This window comes from Lycorma delicatula, chromosome 8 (genome assembly GCF_047948215.1).
Source record: "Lycorma delicatula isolate Av1 chromosome 8, ASM4794821v1, whole genome shotgun sequence".
In the NCBI taxonomy this organism is placed as follows: Eukaryota; Metazoa; Arthropoda; class Insecta; order Hemiptera; family Fulgoridae; genus Lycorma; species Lycorma delicatula.
The window spans coordinates 62,907,341-62,921,950 of record NC_134462.1 but is presented as its reverse complement, the minus strand read 5'-3'; the positions used below and the strand labels follow the sequence as shown (position 1 = coordinate 62,921,950).

The 14,610-nt window shown below is 29.7% G+C and overlaps 1 protein-coding gene across 1 annotated transcript in view; it reads left to right on the top strand.

The window, feature by feature from the left end:
• Nucleotides 1-14,610, top strand: part of LOC142328915 (inhibitory POU protein-like) — a 184,738-nt gene that overhangs the window by 109,098 nt on the left and 61,030 nt on the right. Inside the window, exon 2 of the mRNA XM_075373081.1 lies at nt 10,547-10,603. Within this exon, the coding sequence (XP_075229196.1) occupies nt 10,547-10,603 (57 nt within the window). The remainder of the gene's footprint in view (nt 1-10,546; nt 10,604-14,610) is intronic.

Sequence of the window (14,610 nt, the reverse complement as noted above, 5' to 3'; positions counted from 1 at the left end):
GTCGTTACATAATAATCATTTGGAAACATATTGTAACCCACCGGATTGGACTAGTGGTGAACGCGTCTTCGCAAATCAGTTGATTTCGAAGTAGAGAGTTCCAACGTTCAAATCCTAGTAAAGGAAGTTACTTTTATACGGATTTAAATACTAGATCGCGGATACCGGTGTTCTTTGGTGGTTGGGTTTCAACTAACCACACATCTCAGAAATGATCGATCTGAGACTGTACAAGACTACACTTCACTTACACACATATCATCCTCAATCATCCTCTGAAGTAATATCTGACAGTGATTCCCGGAGGCTAAACAAGAAAATGGTAAACAGATTGTGTAAATAAAGCTGATTAGAAAAAAACGATTTATTTTATTTTATAAAATTATTAGTTTCTTAGCGCTTACCACATTGTTTAGTTTTTGTATTCATAAAAGCCGAATAATAATAAAAATATAAAACTATATCGATTTATTAGATCAACTTAAATTTATTATATTATTTTCATTTTTAAATTTTGTTGAAACGTAAGGAGAATAGCAATTCTTTTCCACTTTTTAAAAAAAAACTTAAGTGATTTTTTTTTATGAATTGGTGTTTTCAATTTAGAGTAACAATTTTTTTCAGAAGTTACCATAATAAAAAGAAATTATTAAAATAACTTTTGAAATAATTTCCATTTTGTTTCTTTTATATCAAATAAATTTTTTAATTATTTATTATTAACAAATACTGTAATTTAACCTTAATCCTTACTTCTTTTTGCAATCATTATCTTCCTTTATTTACATACATTATCTTTGTTATGAACCTCTACTTTTAACTGCAATAAATGCGTGTGTTCATATTTACGAGTATCTTTTGAATTACGATTTTCAAGCATTTTTTTTTAATTTAGATTTAATTAAATGCGTTTAAATATTATTTTTGAAAACGTTATTTTTATTTAACGCTAAAGTAATATAGAAAATTGATGATAAAACGTCAAATGAATTCAAAAATAAAAAAAATGTGTCGATATATTTTACGTTCCGGTATAAAAATTTTATAGGTCGAGGATTATATAAGCCTAAACATAATTGAGTGTGTGTTGCGGGACTATACAGAAAGAAGTTTGAGATAGCCGAGAAAGAATCGTGGGATACCGTTATGAGGTTATGAACAACCGCTTCTACAAGATTGGGTTGAAAAGAACCGAGAGAGGGGGTTGAATAAGTTGAGCGCATAAAGAAGAGGACAGGACACAGCGGCAACTATGATAAAGAAGTGGAGAAGGGTAGAGAGCCAATAATCGTTAACTTGCCACAGATGTGGCGGCTAACCCCTTCTTCCTTCGACCCCTTCCTTATACAATTTCACTCCTTCCCCTACCACTGAAAATTCTCTCTTTCTTTCTCCTAGTCATCATTACTTCTCTTATTAAGCTTATTATATCATATATATATTCACTTTTATCAACCTTTCTGAACCCTCAGAAAAGCTTTCCAAATCCTTCCTTTTTTAATACTTCAAGAATAAAAATTCTGTAACCTATCTTCATTCTAATTACGTTGATTGAAATAATAAATATGCGTTATTCTTTTCCTTTTTTTATACTTAAAATCTTTCTTTGTCGTAAATTAGATTATCACGTAATACAATTTTTTTCTTTTTTAAACAGAATTTACCTTTTTTTATCTATTGTTGGAGGAATATTCTTTCTGATTTCTTTTTTTACTATTAATATTACTATTATTAATCAACAAAACGTAAGTGAATTTTTATTTAATAATTTTTTTAATTTAATTTAAAAAATGTTGAAAAGAAGTTAATGTCATTTCAGCTCATAGATAAGTTATTATAATAGTGTTTATGTACATTAAAAATTTAAAAAAAAAAAAGTTTTTTACCTAGATGAAACTTATAGTAAATATATCTAGATATTTATCAAAACATAATAGTCATAAAAAAAATATATTTATAATAAATAACTAGAAAATTTAAAGAAAAATGAGCGGTTTGTTTGGATAAAGTAAAATCTGGAAAAATAATTTATAATGCAAAGGTTCTTGTGGATAAAGAAAGAAAGAACACTGAAATAAAATGGACAGAAGAAGAAAAAGAGAGGTGTAATGTGAGAAAATGAAAATGAAGGAAAAGATAAAAATAAAATGGAAAAGATAAAAAGAAACTAAAAAGAAATGATATTGTCGTGGTTCCTAGTAGGCTTTTCTGAAATAAAAAAATAAACGTTAATAGTTTTATATTTCAAATAAAATGTTCTCTCATCTACTGATGATTAAAAAAGATAATTATTTTAATAGCCGACTTCCGTGGCGAAGTGGTAACGTCTCGGCCTTTTATTCGAGGGTTCCGCGTTCCAATCCCCTGGAGTGTCAGACATGACATTTTTCACACGCTACAAAATTCGATCTTCATATTCTTACATATAAGCTCTCAAAACGTCTGTATTGAATTAAATAATCAAAAACAAAAAAAAAATGTATCAGGATTGATAAATGAATCAACAGTTATGTGTTTTGCTGGAATTTTCGTGTCTCAATGTCTAAAAAGAATAAAACTATTTCAATTATTTAGATATCAGTAGTTTTATTTTGAATAATATAGCAAGTAACATAAGCTACGGGCAATATTGTAAAAAATCTTAAAACAAATCTTTTAGTAAAATAATTTTTCAAAAATCTCCCTGAAAAAGTATTTAAAAGATTTTTTTTATATTTTGAAGAAGATGAAAAATTAAACAAAAGTAACTCCCCATCAACTAGCAAAGCTTTGATTTGGGATCAATTTTAAAAAGAATTAATTAAAATAAAATGAATAACATTTAGTTTAAACATATTACATTTTTTTAAATCGCTTATTTTTAAGATCATTTGATTTACGTCTTTTAGTTTTATTTCTATTTAAATACTGCTAGGCCTACAAAAAATAAAAACGCTCCCAGTATTTAAAAGTGCAAAGTAATAGAAAAATGAAAAAGCTACATCTTGTTATATAAAAAAAAATCAGAGAAACGAGTTTGTGCGACTTGACATCTAGAATGCGAAATAAGTATTATTATTTTTAAATTTTTACAAAAGGTAAAATTCAGTAACTTTTTACTGAATATCATAATAACTTCAAGTTTTATACTATTACGCAATAATAATCCAGACTAACGAAAAACAGAAATTAATGCTTAATCATTAAAACGTGAACGTACAATTCATTCCTTTTTTAAACCTTCCACTGATTTCATCTAGAAAAAGCCTACTAAGCGAACACCAGAGAGACGTCTTCCATGAAATAAAAAACAAATCAATAAAATCGGCGAGTTTTATCTTAGCATTTGAATTTACATTGAAAATCATTTAATATACGTACGAGTAGTGAAAATCCGATATCGTATCTTTATTACCATTTGATAATCAATACATGAAAATTACATACAAACATTTTCTACGCGTATAATTTTGGTAAACTCTAATTTTTTTCAAACACCAAACATAAAATCTTCACATAAAAATTCATTAGGTTTACCTGGAATGTTCTACACATGCATACAACTAGAACTGAGAATTACCACTCTTTTTGAAATCTATTAAAAGTAACGACTGTAGAATCATTTTCATGACAAAAAGGATTTTTATTATTAATAAATTAATATAATAATTTTTTTACCCTAAGAGTTGATGTGCTAATGTAATTTAGAGAAGATGTGAGTAATTTAGAGAATAGGTTTCATAGTCAGATGTTTTTTTTTAACATTCTAATATTAGAAGATATGCTACTCAATATAATTTTTTTTTATTAGAAACAAAAACTTTTAATAATGTTCAAATTTATCGAAAAAAGATTAAGGAACTAATCCTCTACAGGATTATTTTTAGATTAAGATATAATTTTTAGATATTATAACAACTCACCAGTTTGGTCTAGAGGTGAACGCGTCTTCCCAAATCAGCCGATTTGGAAGTCGAGAGTTCCAGCGTTCAAGTCCTAGTAAAGGCAATTTCTTTTATACGGATTTGAATACTAGATCGTTGATACCGGTGTTCTTTGGTGGTGGTTGGGTTTCAATTAAACACACATCTCAGGAATGGTCGAACTGAGACTGTACACTTCATTTACACTCATACATGTCATCCTCATTTATCCTCTAAACTAATACCTGAACGGTAATTCCCGGAGGCTAAAAAGGAAAAGAAAGATTTTCTTAAAATGACATTCATGGTCCTATTTTTTTGGTCTTTGATTGAAATAATTTTTTTTTTTTGACAATTATCTTACTCGTTGTTACTTGAAACATTAAAACGAAGAGGTTAAAATCTTTCTCGTTAAAGACTGGTATCTTTCTCATAAAACCTAACTCGATTTAACTTACTCGTAATTACATCACAAACATACAAAGGCCACATTAGATTTATCAATTTACAGTCGGTTAAAAAAAGTAAACATTTTTTTCAATATTTAAATCCAAAACTAAGGAATCTATTAAGGGTAATTTATAATTATAATCATAATATATACTAAGATTATTTAGCATTATTTTGTATTGTTACAAAATAGTGTTAACAACATAACAGATATAACAATATTCATTTTGCCCCAATTTAAACAATATGCTAACCATAAAAGTGTACAACAATATAAATATTATTTACATCTTCATATTCTTGTATCTTCTTAATTACTAAATTTAGAATGTTGAATTTTAATGCGTGGGTGAGGGGGTTCATTAGTTATAGTATTATTATGTTCAATTTTTTACTTCCTTGTACGAAGTAAAGGAAGTATTGTGATCGCGAAATATTTCGGTTTTTAAGATTTCAACAAAAATATCCATTTTGACCTACCCTGGATCCATTTTGACAAGTTTCGGCGTGACGTCTGTACGTACATACGTATCTCGCATAACTCAAAAACGATTAACCGTAGCTGTTGAAATTTTGGATTTAGGACTGTCAGTAAGAAATGTAATTTGTTTGCATCAAAAATTAATTTAAATGTCAGGAAAAGATTTTTGAAAGTATATGTTTGGAGTGTCGCTTTATATGGAAGTGAAACTTGGACAATCGGAGTATCTGAGAAGAAAAGATTAGAAGCTTTTGAAATGTGGTGCTATAGGAGAATGTTAAAAATCAGATGGGTGGATAAAGCGACAAATGAAGAGGTATTGCGGCAAATAGATGAAGAAAGAAGCATTTGGAAAAATATAGTTAAAAGAAGAGACAGACTTATAGGCCACATACTAAGGCATCCTGGAATAGTCGCTTTAATATTGGAAGGACAGGTAGAAGGAAAAAATTGTGTAGGCAGGCCACGTTTGGAATATGTAAAACAAATTGTTAGGGATGTAGGATGTAGAGGGTATACTGAAATGAAACGACTAGCGCTAGATAGGGAATCTTGGAGAGCTGCATCAAACAAGTCAAATGACTGAAGACAAAAAAAAAAGTAACATGTAGTTGTGCACCTTCCCTTTTGATTGCTATCGATTAGACCAAAAGTGTCCGAAAAAGCCAAAATCCAAAAAAAATTTGGATTTTCGACTTTTTCTTAACTGCCGTAATAAGTCCTCATAGAGAGCTTTTCAACGATATAATAAGTAGTACTTATTTTCATTGGTTCCAGAGTTATAACCAAGTAAAAGTTTAATTAATGAAATATTTGGATCTTATATGTTGAAGGCACATCGGTTCAAATCCGACTTTATCTCCTTTTCTGTTAATTTTTTTTTTAATTTAAATATATTGAATTATTAATAACTATTAACTTGTGATTTTAAAAAAACTTAACAATAAATAATAATCCAATAACAAAAAAAAAAAAAAAATCAGAAGTTATTAATGAAAAAAAAAACTTTTTATTAAAAAAAAAAAAAATGTAATTATATGTAATTTAATAGACGTACAAGGAAGTTATGTGGTGTCCACATCAGAAATTTTTTTATTCTTTCTTCGTTTTTCAAAGATAATGAGTTAAAATTTTAATTGATATCAATTTTTAACAATTAAGTTTTTGTTTGTGAATACTTTTATTTATGTAGGAACTTTTAGTTACTACTATTTATTTTAGAAATAGTTTTAATTTTTATATTCCCATTTTAAAAATATGTATAAAGCGGCTCATACCTGCGCACAGGTTATCCTTTGCAGGTATGTTTTTTCTAACAATATATTGCAGTTATATTTTATGGCATATTTTGTACAAAGGAAATAAAAGTTTATTTATTTAATTTATTTCTTCTTTGATTAAAGAAAAAAATATTGATATGAAGATGAACTACACGTAGCGCTCCCCTGGATATCAGATCTATTATAGTAAAACTGGAATAACGTAAAACACTCAGACCTTTTACCCTTTCTTTTTCCTGTTTAGCCTCCGGTAACTACCGTTTAGATAATTCTTCAGAGGATGAATGAGGATGATATGTATGAGTGTAAATGAAGTGTAGTCTTGTACATTCTCAGTTCGACCATTCCTGAGATGTGTGGTTAATTGAAACCCAACCACCAAAGAACACCGGTATCCACGATCTAGTATTCAAATCCGTGTAAAAATAACTGGCTTTACAAGGACTTGAACGCTGGAACTCTCGACTTCCAAATCAGCTGATTTGGTAAGACGCGTTCACCGCTAGACCAACGAGACCTTTTACCCTACAGAAATATTATGTTCTACTGATTCATGATTGAAAATCTCTCAATGAGGACAAACTATGCATTAACTGCTTATTACCAGTCGCCTAGAAATATATATTATAAATTATTACAAATATCAAGTACTTAATCTAGTACATTTGGTTTTTAAACAATAGTTGATAACTGACCATCAATTTTTCGAAATTTTATTTCTTGATTTACAATTACCCAAATTGGAATCAGAACATTAAAATAAGCTCTTTTTCATATTTAGAACATAAAAGAAAAAACTCGAAAGTGTTTTATTGATAAATTAATAAACGTAATAATGAGTAGGCTAATCTTCTACCTATACTTTTTAAGAGAATTGATCAAACCGTTTTCGAGTAAACGATCCCAAATTCAATTTGGATATTTAGAATGTCTTACATCAGAACCGTTAGATTTTGATACCTATAACTATTATAATGAAAATAACAACTTTATTATAATAAAGTTGTAAAAATTAACGGATAATTGAAATTTTTTTAATAATTAAAAAGTTAAATTAAATGAAAGCAGAAAATGTAATCTATTTTATTATTAATTTTACCTTTTGTTTTATAATTAGTTTAAAATATAATTAATTAATTAACTTTTAATTGTGAATGAATGAAGGTTTAAAGATTACGAGAAGTTATACATTATGTATTTAAAAACTGTGTTTCCATCTCTTTTACCCTTTATCCGTTTTCTTTTTCCTTTTTTTATATTATAGTATATATATAATAAGAAGACTAAGTTTAAGAATTAATCTGAAAATGCAGTTGTAGTAGTAGGAGAAGAAATAACACAGTAATTTGCCACGCTTTGACTGAGTTGGAACCAGGTGAATAATTAAATCCTTTTTCATCTCTTCCTCTCTTTTATCCGCACGCATATAACACGCTCTCACTCGCTTTTACTCGCTCTTTTACTTCTCTCTCTTAATATTCTGATTATCTCTTTTCTTTATCCTTCTCCCTTTTATTTCTCTTTCTCCTCATTTCTCTCCATTATCGTGTAAAAACAATCTTGGTACACGGTACGTTATTACGACACAAAACATGACTGGACTGTTGTACAAAAGGAATAGCTGATTACAAGATCTTACAAGTATAGAATAAGGTAACGAGTATCAAAAGATTATCATTATTATTGTTATTATTACAATAATAATTAATATTATTACTTTTATCTTCTTTTTTTCATCGCTTGTTTGGGGTTTCGTTATTATGTACCAGCTAATAGTCGTTTGAAATAATGGTTTTGAAGAAGTAATCATCAAAAATTTTTTTTTTAAACTTTATTCAAATAAAATATGAAACCTGACGACAATAAGATCATGTAACTCCTGAATGCAAATTTATAAAAATCTAATAGATTAATAATCACCGGGTTGGTCTAATGGTAAACTCGTCATTGTAAATCAGCTGATTTCGAAGTCGAAAGTTCTCAGGTTCAAATCCTAATAAAGGTAGTTGCTTTTATTCGGATTTGAATATTATATCGACACCGGTTTTCTTTAGTGGTTGGTTTTCAATTAACCACACGTCTTAGGAATGGTCGGCCTGAGTTTTTTCAAGACCACACATTTACCGGTACAGTTACATTTACTAATAAATCGTTAATGACTTTAATTAATTTTTTTCAGTTAAGATTGTTTTAATGATTATGAAAATATTAAAAATATTCCATATAGAAAATTATCTTTTATATTTTATGTATAAGTACGAGTATATCTTTAAATATGTCAAAACATTTTAATTTTCTAATGTAAAGGGTTCAAGAATTATCAAGATATTAAGAATACTTACTTCTCTTCCAAAAACATTTAACGGAATAGTTAAACCTATGAAACTAAAAACATATACACAATTGTCTCTACAAACTGCTTTTTATGTTGTAAATTGAACCTACTTCAATCTTTTTTTATTGAATAAGTACTACAAAGACAATTTTTATAATCTATAATAATAAATTCAGAAAATAATAAGCTTTACACTGAACATACGCTATGTTTTCATAAAAAATTTGTAAAAACAACTTTTAAATCTGTTTGAAATTAAAAAAAAAAGACTCCCAAAAAACCTAAAATAAATATAATGTCCGGCCAATGCAGATCATTACACAACAGTAACCGAATATGCAGGTAGTTAGGTGGATTTTCCCCAATCAGCATATTACACAGTTTGTTTTTAGACATAGTGTTTTTCGAGATAGGTTGGCCAGATTGGGTTTGATTAATTAATGGTTGTGTTCAGAGTGTAGTTTTATTGATGATGTGCACCATGAGCTTGCAAGGATTAATTCTGGTTCTGATCTGTAATTTAACTGGAAAACCGAAAGGGAATGGAATATAGTTGCTGGCATCCTTAAATTCTTAACCCTGCAAAGGATGGCTGTGGAGGTATGATGCTGGTGTAGATGAATAGATAGAATAGCAACCCGGGTGCTAAGGGCCCGCCTGAGCGCTTATTTAGTCAAGACAGGCGTTTTGGCATCGAGCTCCGGTTAACTAAGATATTCGCTGTTGGATGAGAATGGATGTATAGAGTTGAGGTGTGGGAAAGGTGTAGGCATTGACCTCACTTCCAAAACTGAATAGAACAAAGAAAAATAGGGTATATTTTCATTAGAGTCTTATTACATTGTGAATCTGTGAATCTGTTTCTGGTTTTTAAGTAAATTAAGAGGACTTTTGAGTAAATTGAATTCTAGGTCAAAACTGTTGTGATCAACATTTGTTTTTTGGTATGAGGATAGTATTTTTGGTGTTTAAAGATTCAATCAAATAATGACCTGAGTGAATAGTCGAATAATCTAATTGAAGTTATATAAAGGAAGATACCAGTTTTGTGTGAAACCTTCCGTCTTAGAGGAAGACGCTGGGATCGTGCTTCCGCAAATCAGTTTATTTGATAGTTGAGGGTTGTAAGTTATGGTAGGTGGTTATGGTTCGAAGAGGCCAACAAAGGTGATAGGTAAGTTGTATAAATACAAGTTGTATGTCTGCCGAGGCATTTGCATCGGTGGCATCCTGACAGAGATCAAACTAATGACTGTGTTGTTTTATCAAGTATAGAGGGTCTAAAAGACGACCATCTAGGTAAAGCCATAAGTAAAGCCCATTACAGCTAGGAACGGAGAAGGTGGTGTGGTGACCGGGATCGTACAATGCGTCTTCCCCTAAGGGGTTCGGTTACCGAATATCAAAGTCTGTTAATTCCATTTTTCACTTACATTACTTATAAATACTGTCAAAGATTTTATCTCTATAAAATCTTATTAGCTTATTTAACTTTAGTACGTTCCATTCCGATATCTAATTTTTTTTAAATATTTAGAAAGCACGTTATTTTAAAATTAAAATTTGTTTAGAGATCACCAGATTAAAAATTCATTTAACATTTCCACTGAAATTTTATATTTAGACATTTACCAGTTCAGTCGTAAATCATATTGAGGATCTGATACTCGAAAACAAAGCTTTTACGGGCCTACATTTATGTGAAGTTTTTCTATGTTGTCAGTAAAACAGATCCCGAAATTAGTTTTGTTTCTTCATGAGATAGCCTGGCCTGTTTATATCTATACGTATATAAATATATATATATATTAGCAATCAGACTTTTATTTACCTTTGTATACAGCTGAGGCAAGTTCAATTCTAAACATAATACCTCTGTTTCTCCGCCCATCCTAATTTTACTCTGCCTACGTGGAGTTACAAGGGCACAAAAAAATTAAAAACCACATAAACATATTACAATCTCCTTGGTTTAGTCGTGTAATATATTAAAAATTTCAAATTTTATACCAACAGCAAATTCGGATAAAAAGTGAATAGATTTTCCAAAATTAAACAGGTAAAATAATTATTTAAATTAATTTATGTTTGATTACAGAATCGTTTCCTGGAAGATGCATCAATTGTTTGCAACTCGTGGTCCCCTCGACATAACGTATGTTAATTCCAAAAATAAATATAAAAAAAATTATCATTTAGGCATGATAATGCTTAAAGCATGAATTAAGCTTCTCTCCTGCATATTTTTTTTAGAAGCAAAAGTATTAACTTAGTTTGAAAATAGCCTACGTAATAAATGCTTTACGTAAATATTACGAAAACAAAAACGTTTCGCTTTTAGAAAACTGAAACCCGCTTTTTATGTATGTATAATTTTATCTAGTTTTTAAATATTTATATGAACAAATCAGTTTAAAAACGTATTTTCTTTTTCCAAATTAAATTCATAGAACTCTCATACAAAAAATAAATTTAATAATGAACTTTTTTTGCTCAGATTCATAAAACAAAAAATCAGTCCGACACCTTCATCATAAACTAATATCCGTGTGTTTTTATGTTTTTTCTATTTATATAGGTGAACCCTAAACAACCGCCCAATTGATCTAAATGAGACTTACTAATATATTTAATTAACAAAGATTATGGTATTTTGGCGTAAATTTACCCAGGTAATTGGGAGAGCAGTAAAGATTTTACATATTAAATGTCGTATTTTACATCATTATGTTTTGTGTAATAATAGTTTGAGTTGTTGACTAAATCACATTCGGTCAGGAACAATTAAATCGTCCCCGAAAGTGAAATTTAGAAAAAGGCTGAATTTTAAGTGTAATATTTTACCTATCAAAATCGGACAAACTGTTTTCTAGGCGCCGATTATTTAATACAAAGTTTTGCTGTACCATGATGTTCATAGATAAACAATATAATCTGACGTAATTTTTCGTATAATGCACAGGTATTTACGAGAGGTTATCTATAAAGTAAAGACCATTTCATTGTTAAAACATTTATTCTGAAAACTTTATAAATAATTTTTATTTCTTTTAAACTACGAGAGGTTATCTCTAAAGACCGTTTCATTTTAAAACATTATTCTGAAAACTTTATAGATTTTTTTTTTCCTAAATTACGTGTACATACCTTATACTATTTCTCTATATAATCGCTACATGAATTAAGACATTTATTATAGCGATACTGCAGTTTCAATATACCCTCGTCGTATTCTTCCGCCGCCAGTCTATTTAGCCGCTGATAAACAGTATTTTTAAATTCATCGTCACCTGCGAATCGCTTATCACTCAATAATTCTTTCAATTTCCCAAAAAAATGATAATCAGAAGGAGCTAAGTCCGGACTATATGGTGAGTAATCGTAAATTTCCCATCCAAATTTTCTCAGTAAATCACGTGTCGGACCCGCAACATGTGGACGTGCATTATCATGCACTAGGACGACGCCGTCGGTCAGCCGCCTACGTCGCCGATTTTGAATGGCGCGCCGTTACTTACGCAGAGTTTTAAAGTAGGCTTCTGCATTTATAGTCGTTCCCGAGACTTAAAATCAATCAGCAGTATGCCAAACCGATCCCAAAGAGTGTGGCCATCAGTTTACGTCCAAATGGCTGTGGCTTGACCATTGTCGGTCTGGTTGGTGATTGAGGATGACGCCATTCACTTGACTGCCTTCACTTTCTCTGTGGCGTGTAATACGAAATCCATGTTTCATTGCCGGTAACGACTGAATTAAGAAACTCAACACTTTTTCTGTGTAACGCATCAAAAATTCCAAAGTAAATCCCATTCGGATTTTTTTCACATTAATTCTGTTGTTTCTAAACCTTTCACACCATTTTCGGACGTATCTTTCATTCATTACATTATCACCGTGTACAACAACCAACTGCCTACGAATTTCAGCCGGCTTAATGTTTTGATGATTTAAAAAGCGTACGACTCCACGTTTTTCACAGTCGGTGGCAGCATCGATTTTCCTATTCATTTTATAACGTAATAACTCACACGTAATCAAAGATACTGCTACGCGACAACAGTGCAGTGTGTACATTACTAGCGTGGCCATGAACGACACAGGTTCGCCAACTTAAGAAGAGAAATTTCCCAGCGGTCTTTACTTTAGAGATATCCCTCGTACATATATAGTGCATATGTTACCGTGAAAAACCGAAATTAAGAGAATGTCAATATTCTTCCGTGAATGACGACACATACCAAATACGTCGGTGAAAGACCGAAACATTTTCTTATATTCGGACCTTCGCCGGTATATGTCGACAAACATAGATAAGCTCTGGAGGAAGTCGAAACAATAACTAGAAATTAAAAAAAAAAAATCATCCAATACCTTCAGTGTCAATAACACTGTTCTATTTCCCTAAGAAATAATAAATCCGACCCGCATTAGCAGTAAATAAACAAAAGTACACCTAATTACTGATAAACCCCAATCTGTAGAAAATATCTTTCAATACCTTTTTTTACCGCCTTTTCAAAGAAAAGTACGTATAAAATAAAATTTGTATAAAAAAGTGCGTACGTAAAAAATTTGTGGCTCGAAAATCTCCAAAACTACTGAATAAATTTATCTACCGTTATGCATGTGGGTATCTACCGTTGTGCATGTGAAAATTTGATGAATATTAGTGGAATCGTTCTTCAGTTACGCTCAATTTAAGTGCGACAACAGAAAGCAACTTAATTTGAGATTGTGTTGATATTGTATTGGTGTATTTTTCATACGCTTATACAGAAGTCACAGTGAGAGTGAATTAAAACTTGATGCTTGTGTTACAGTCTACTTGTTAAATGAACATATGTAATGCATTGTACTCTGAAAATTAGTGCGTTTCTCACTACGAAATACGTAATGAGGGTGTCGGAATCAAAAAATTGATCTTTTTTTTTATTTATAACTAATGGATTTTCAAGATAATCATGTAATCATCATGCAACCATTTAAAATAGTAAATGAAAAAAGATTGTGGTACTTATTCATGAAAATGCAAATTTTATATGATTACAATATTTGTTTCCAAGTTGTAGGCTTGGTGTCGGGTTCGAACCCGGTCGGCATCTTTTCAGGCGCTACCAATTATCACCGGACTAATGGCCATAGCTGTTGATGCTCGCTCTTTCATAACAAAAAAAAGAAAGAAAAAAACGTTATAAACTATTAATCGATTTATATTTAAATTTATGAAAACATACGACTTTTTACGTTTTTAAAATTATATTTTATAAAAAGTTTTATTTAGTTAAAATTTTTAAATGCTTCTAATTTATTAACTGATTAAAGTATTAACTTTGTTTAGTTTAAGCTAATAATTTTATGACTTTTCGATTGAACGGTTACCTAGTCTTTAAAATTCTTCTTAGTTATTCTGTATGCGTAACTGTTTTTTAACCATATAATATAGGCTATACGATTTTGAAATATTTTTTTCAACTTTTATTGACTTAAATTTTATTTAATAAGTTTCAAACAATTAGATTTACAGTTTGGAAAAAAGGAATCTATCGTACCCTATTTTGATATTTTTAACTTATCATTAATGAGATTGAGATAACCCTCATTTGATATTTATTTTAAAAAAATGATGCAACCGTTTAAGCCCTACAGGAGTATTTACAAACATAATAATTAAAAAATGACTACCTTCCTTCTAATTTTGACCGGCAAAAAAGGAAACAAGAGATTTGATAAAGTGGATAATAACTGAACATATTTAATTAAATCTATAAATTTCATTAACAGTTAAAGCGAAGCTATAAAGGAAGCAAGCAAAGGAAATTAAGAGATAAACTTCGTCAAGAAAAATAATAAATAAATAAAAATAGAATTAATAGTGATTTCTTACGTGGAAATATTTAATTATTTCTTGTAAGTAACATTCATTCCCTCCATTTTGATTATAAAACGAAAGAAATATAGTTTAACTTCAAACACTTTACAAGTAACAGAATTTAATTTTTTGAGAAATTCTTCAAGTATCAGGCAATTTCTGTCAAGAAAACAAGTCTTGATAGATAATTCGTTTCTTCTTAGTAATTTGATATCTACTTAAAACTACTGTTTCCTTAACAATTTAAATGTCTCGGGAAATAACAACAAGAAAATTCTAAAATTGAAGAATAA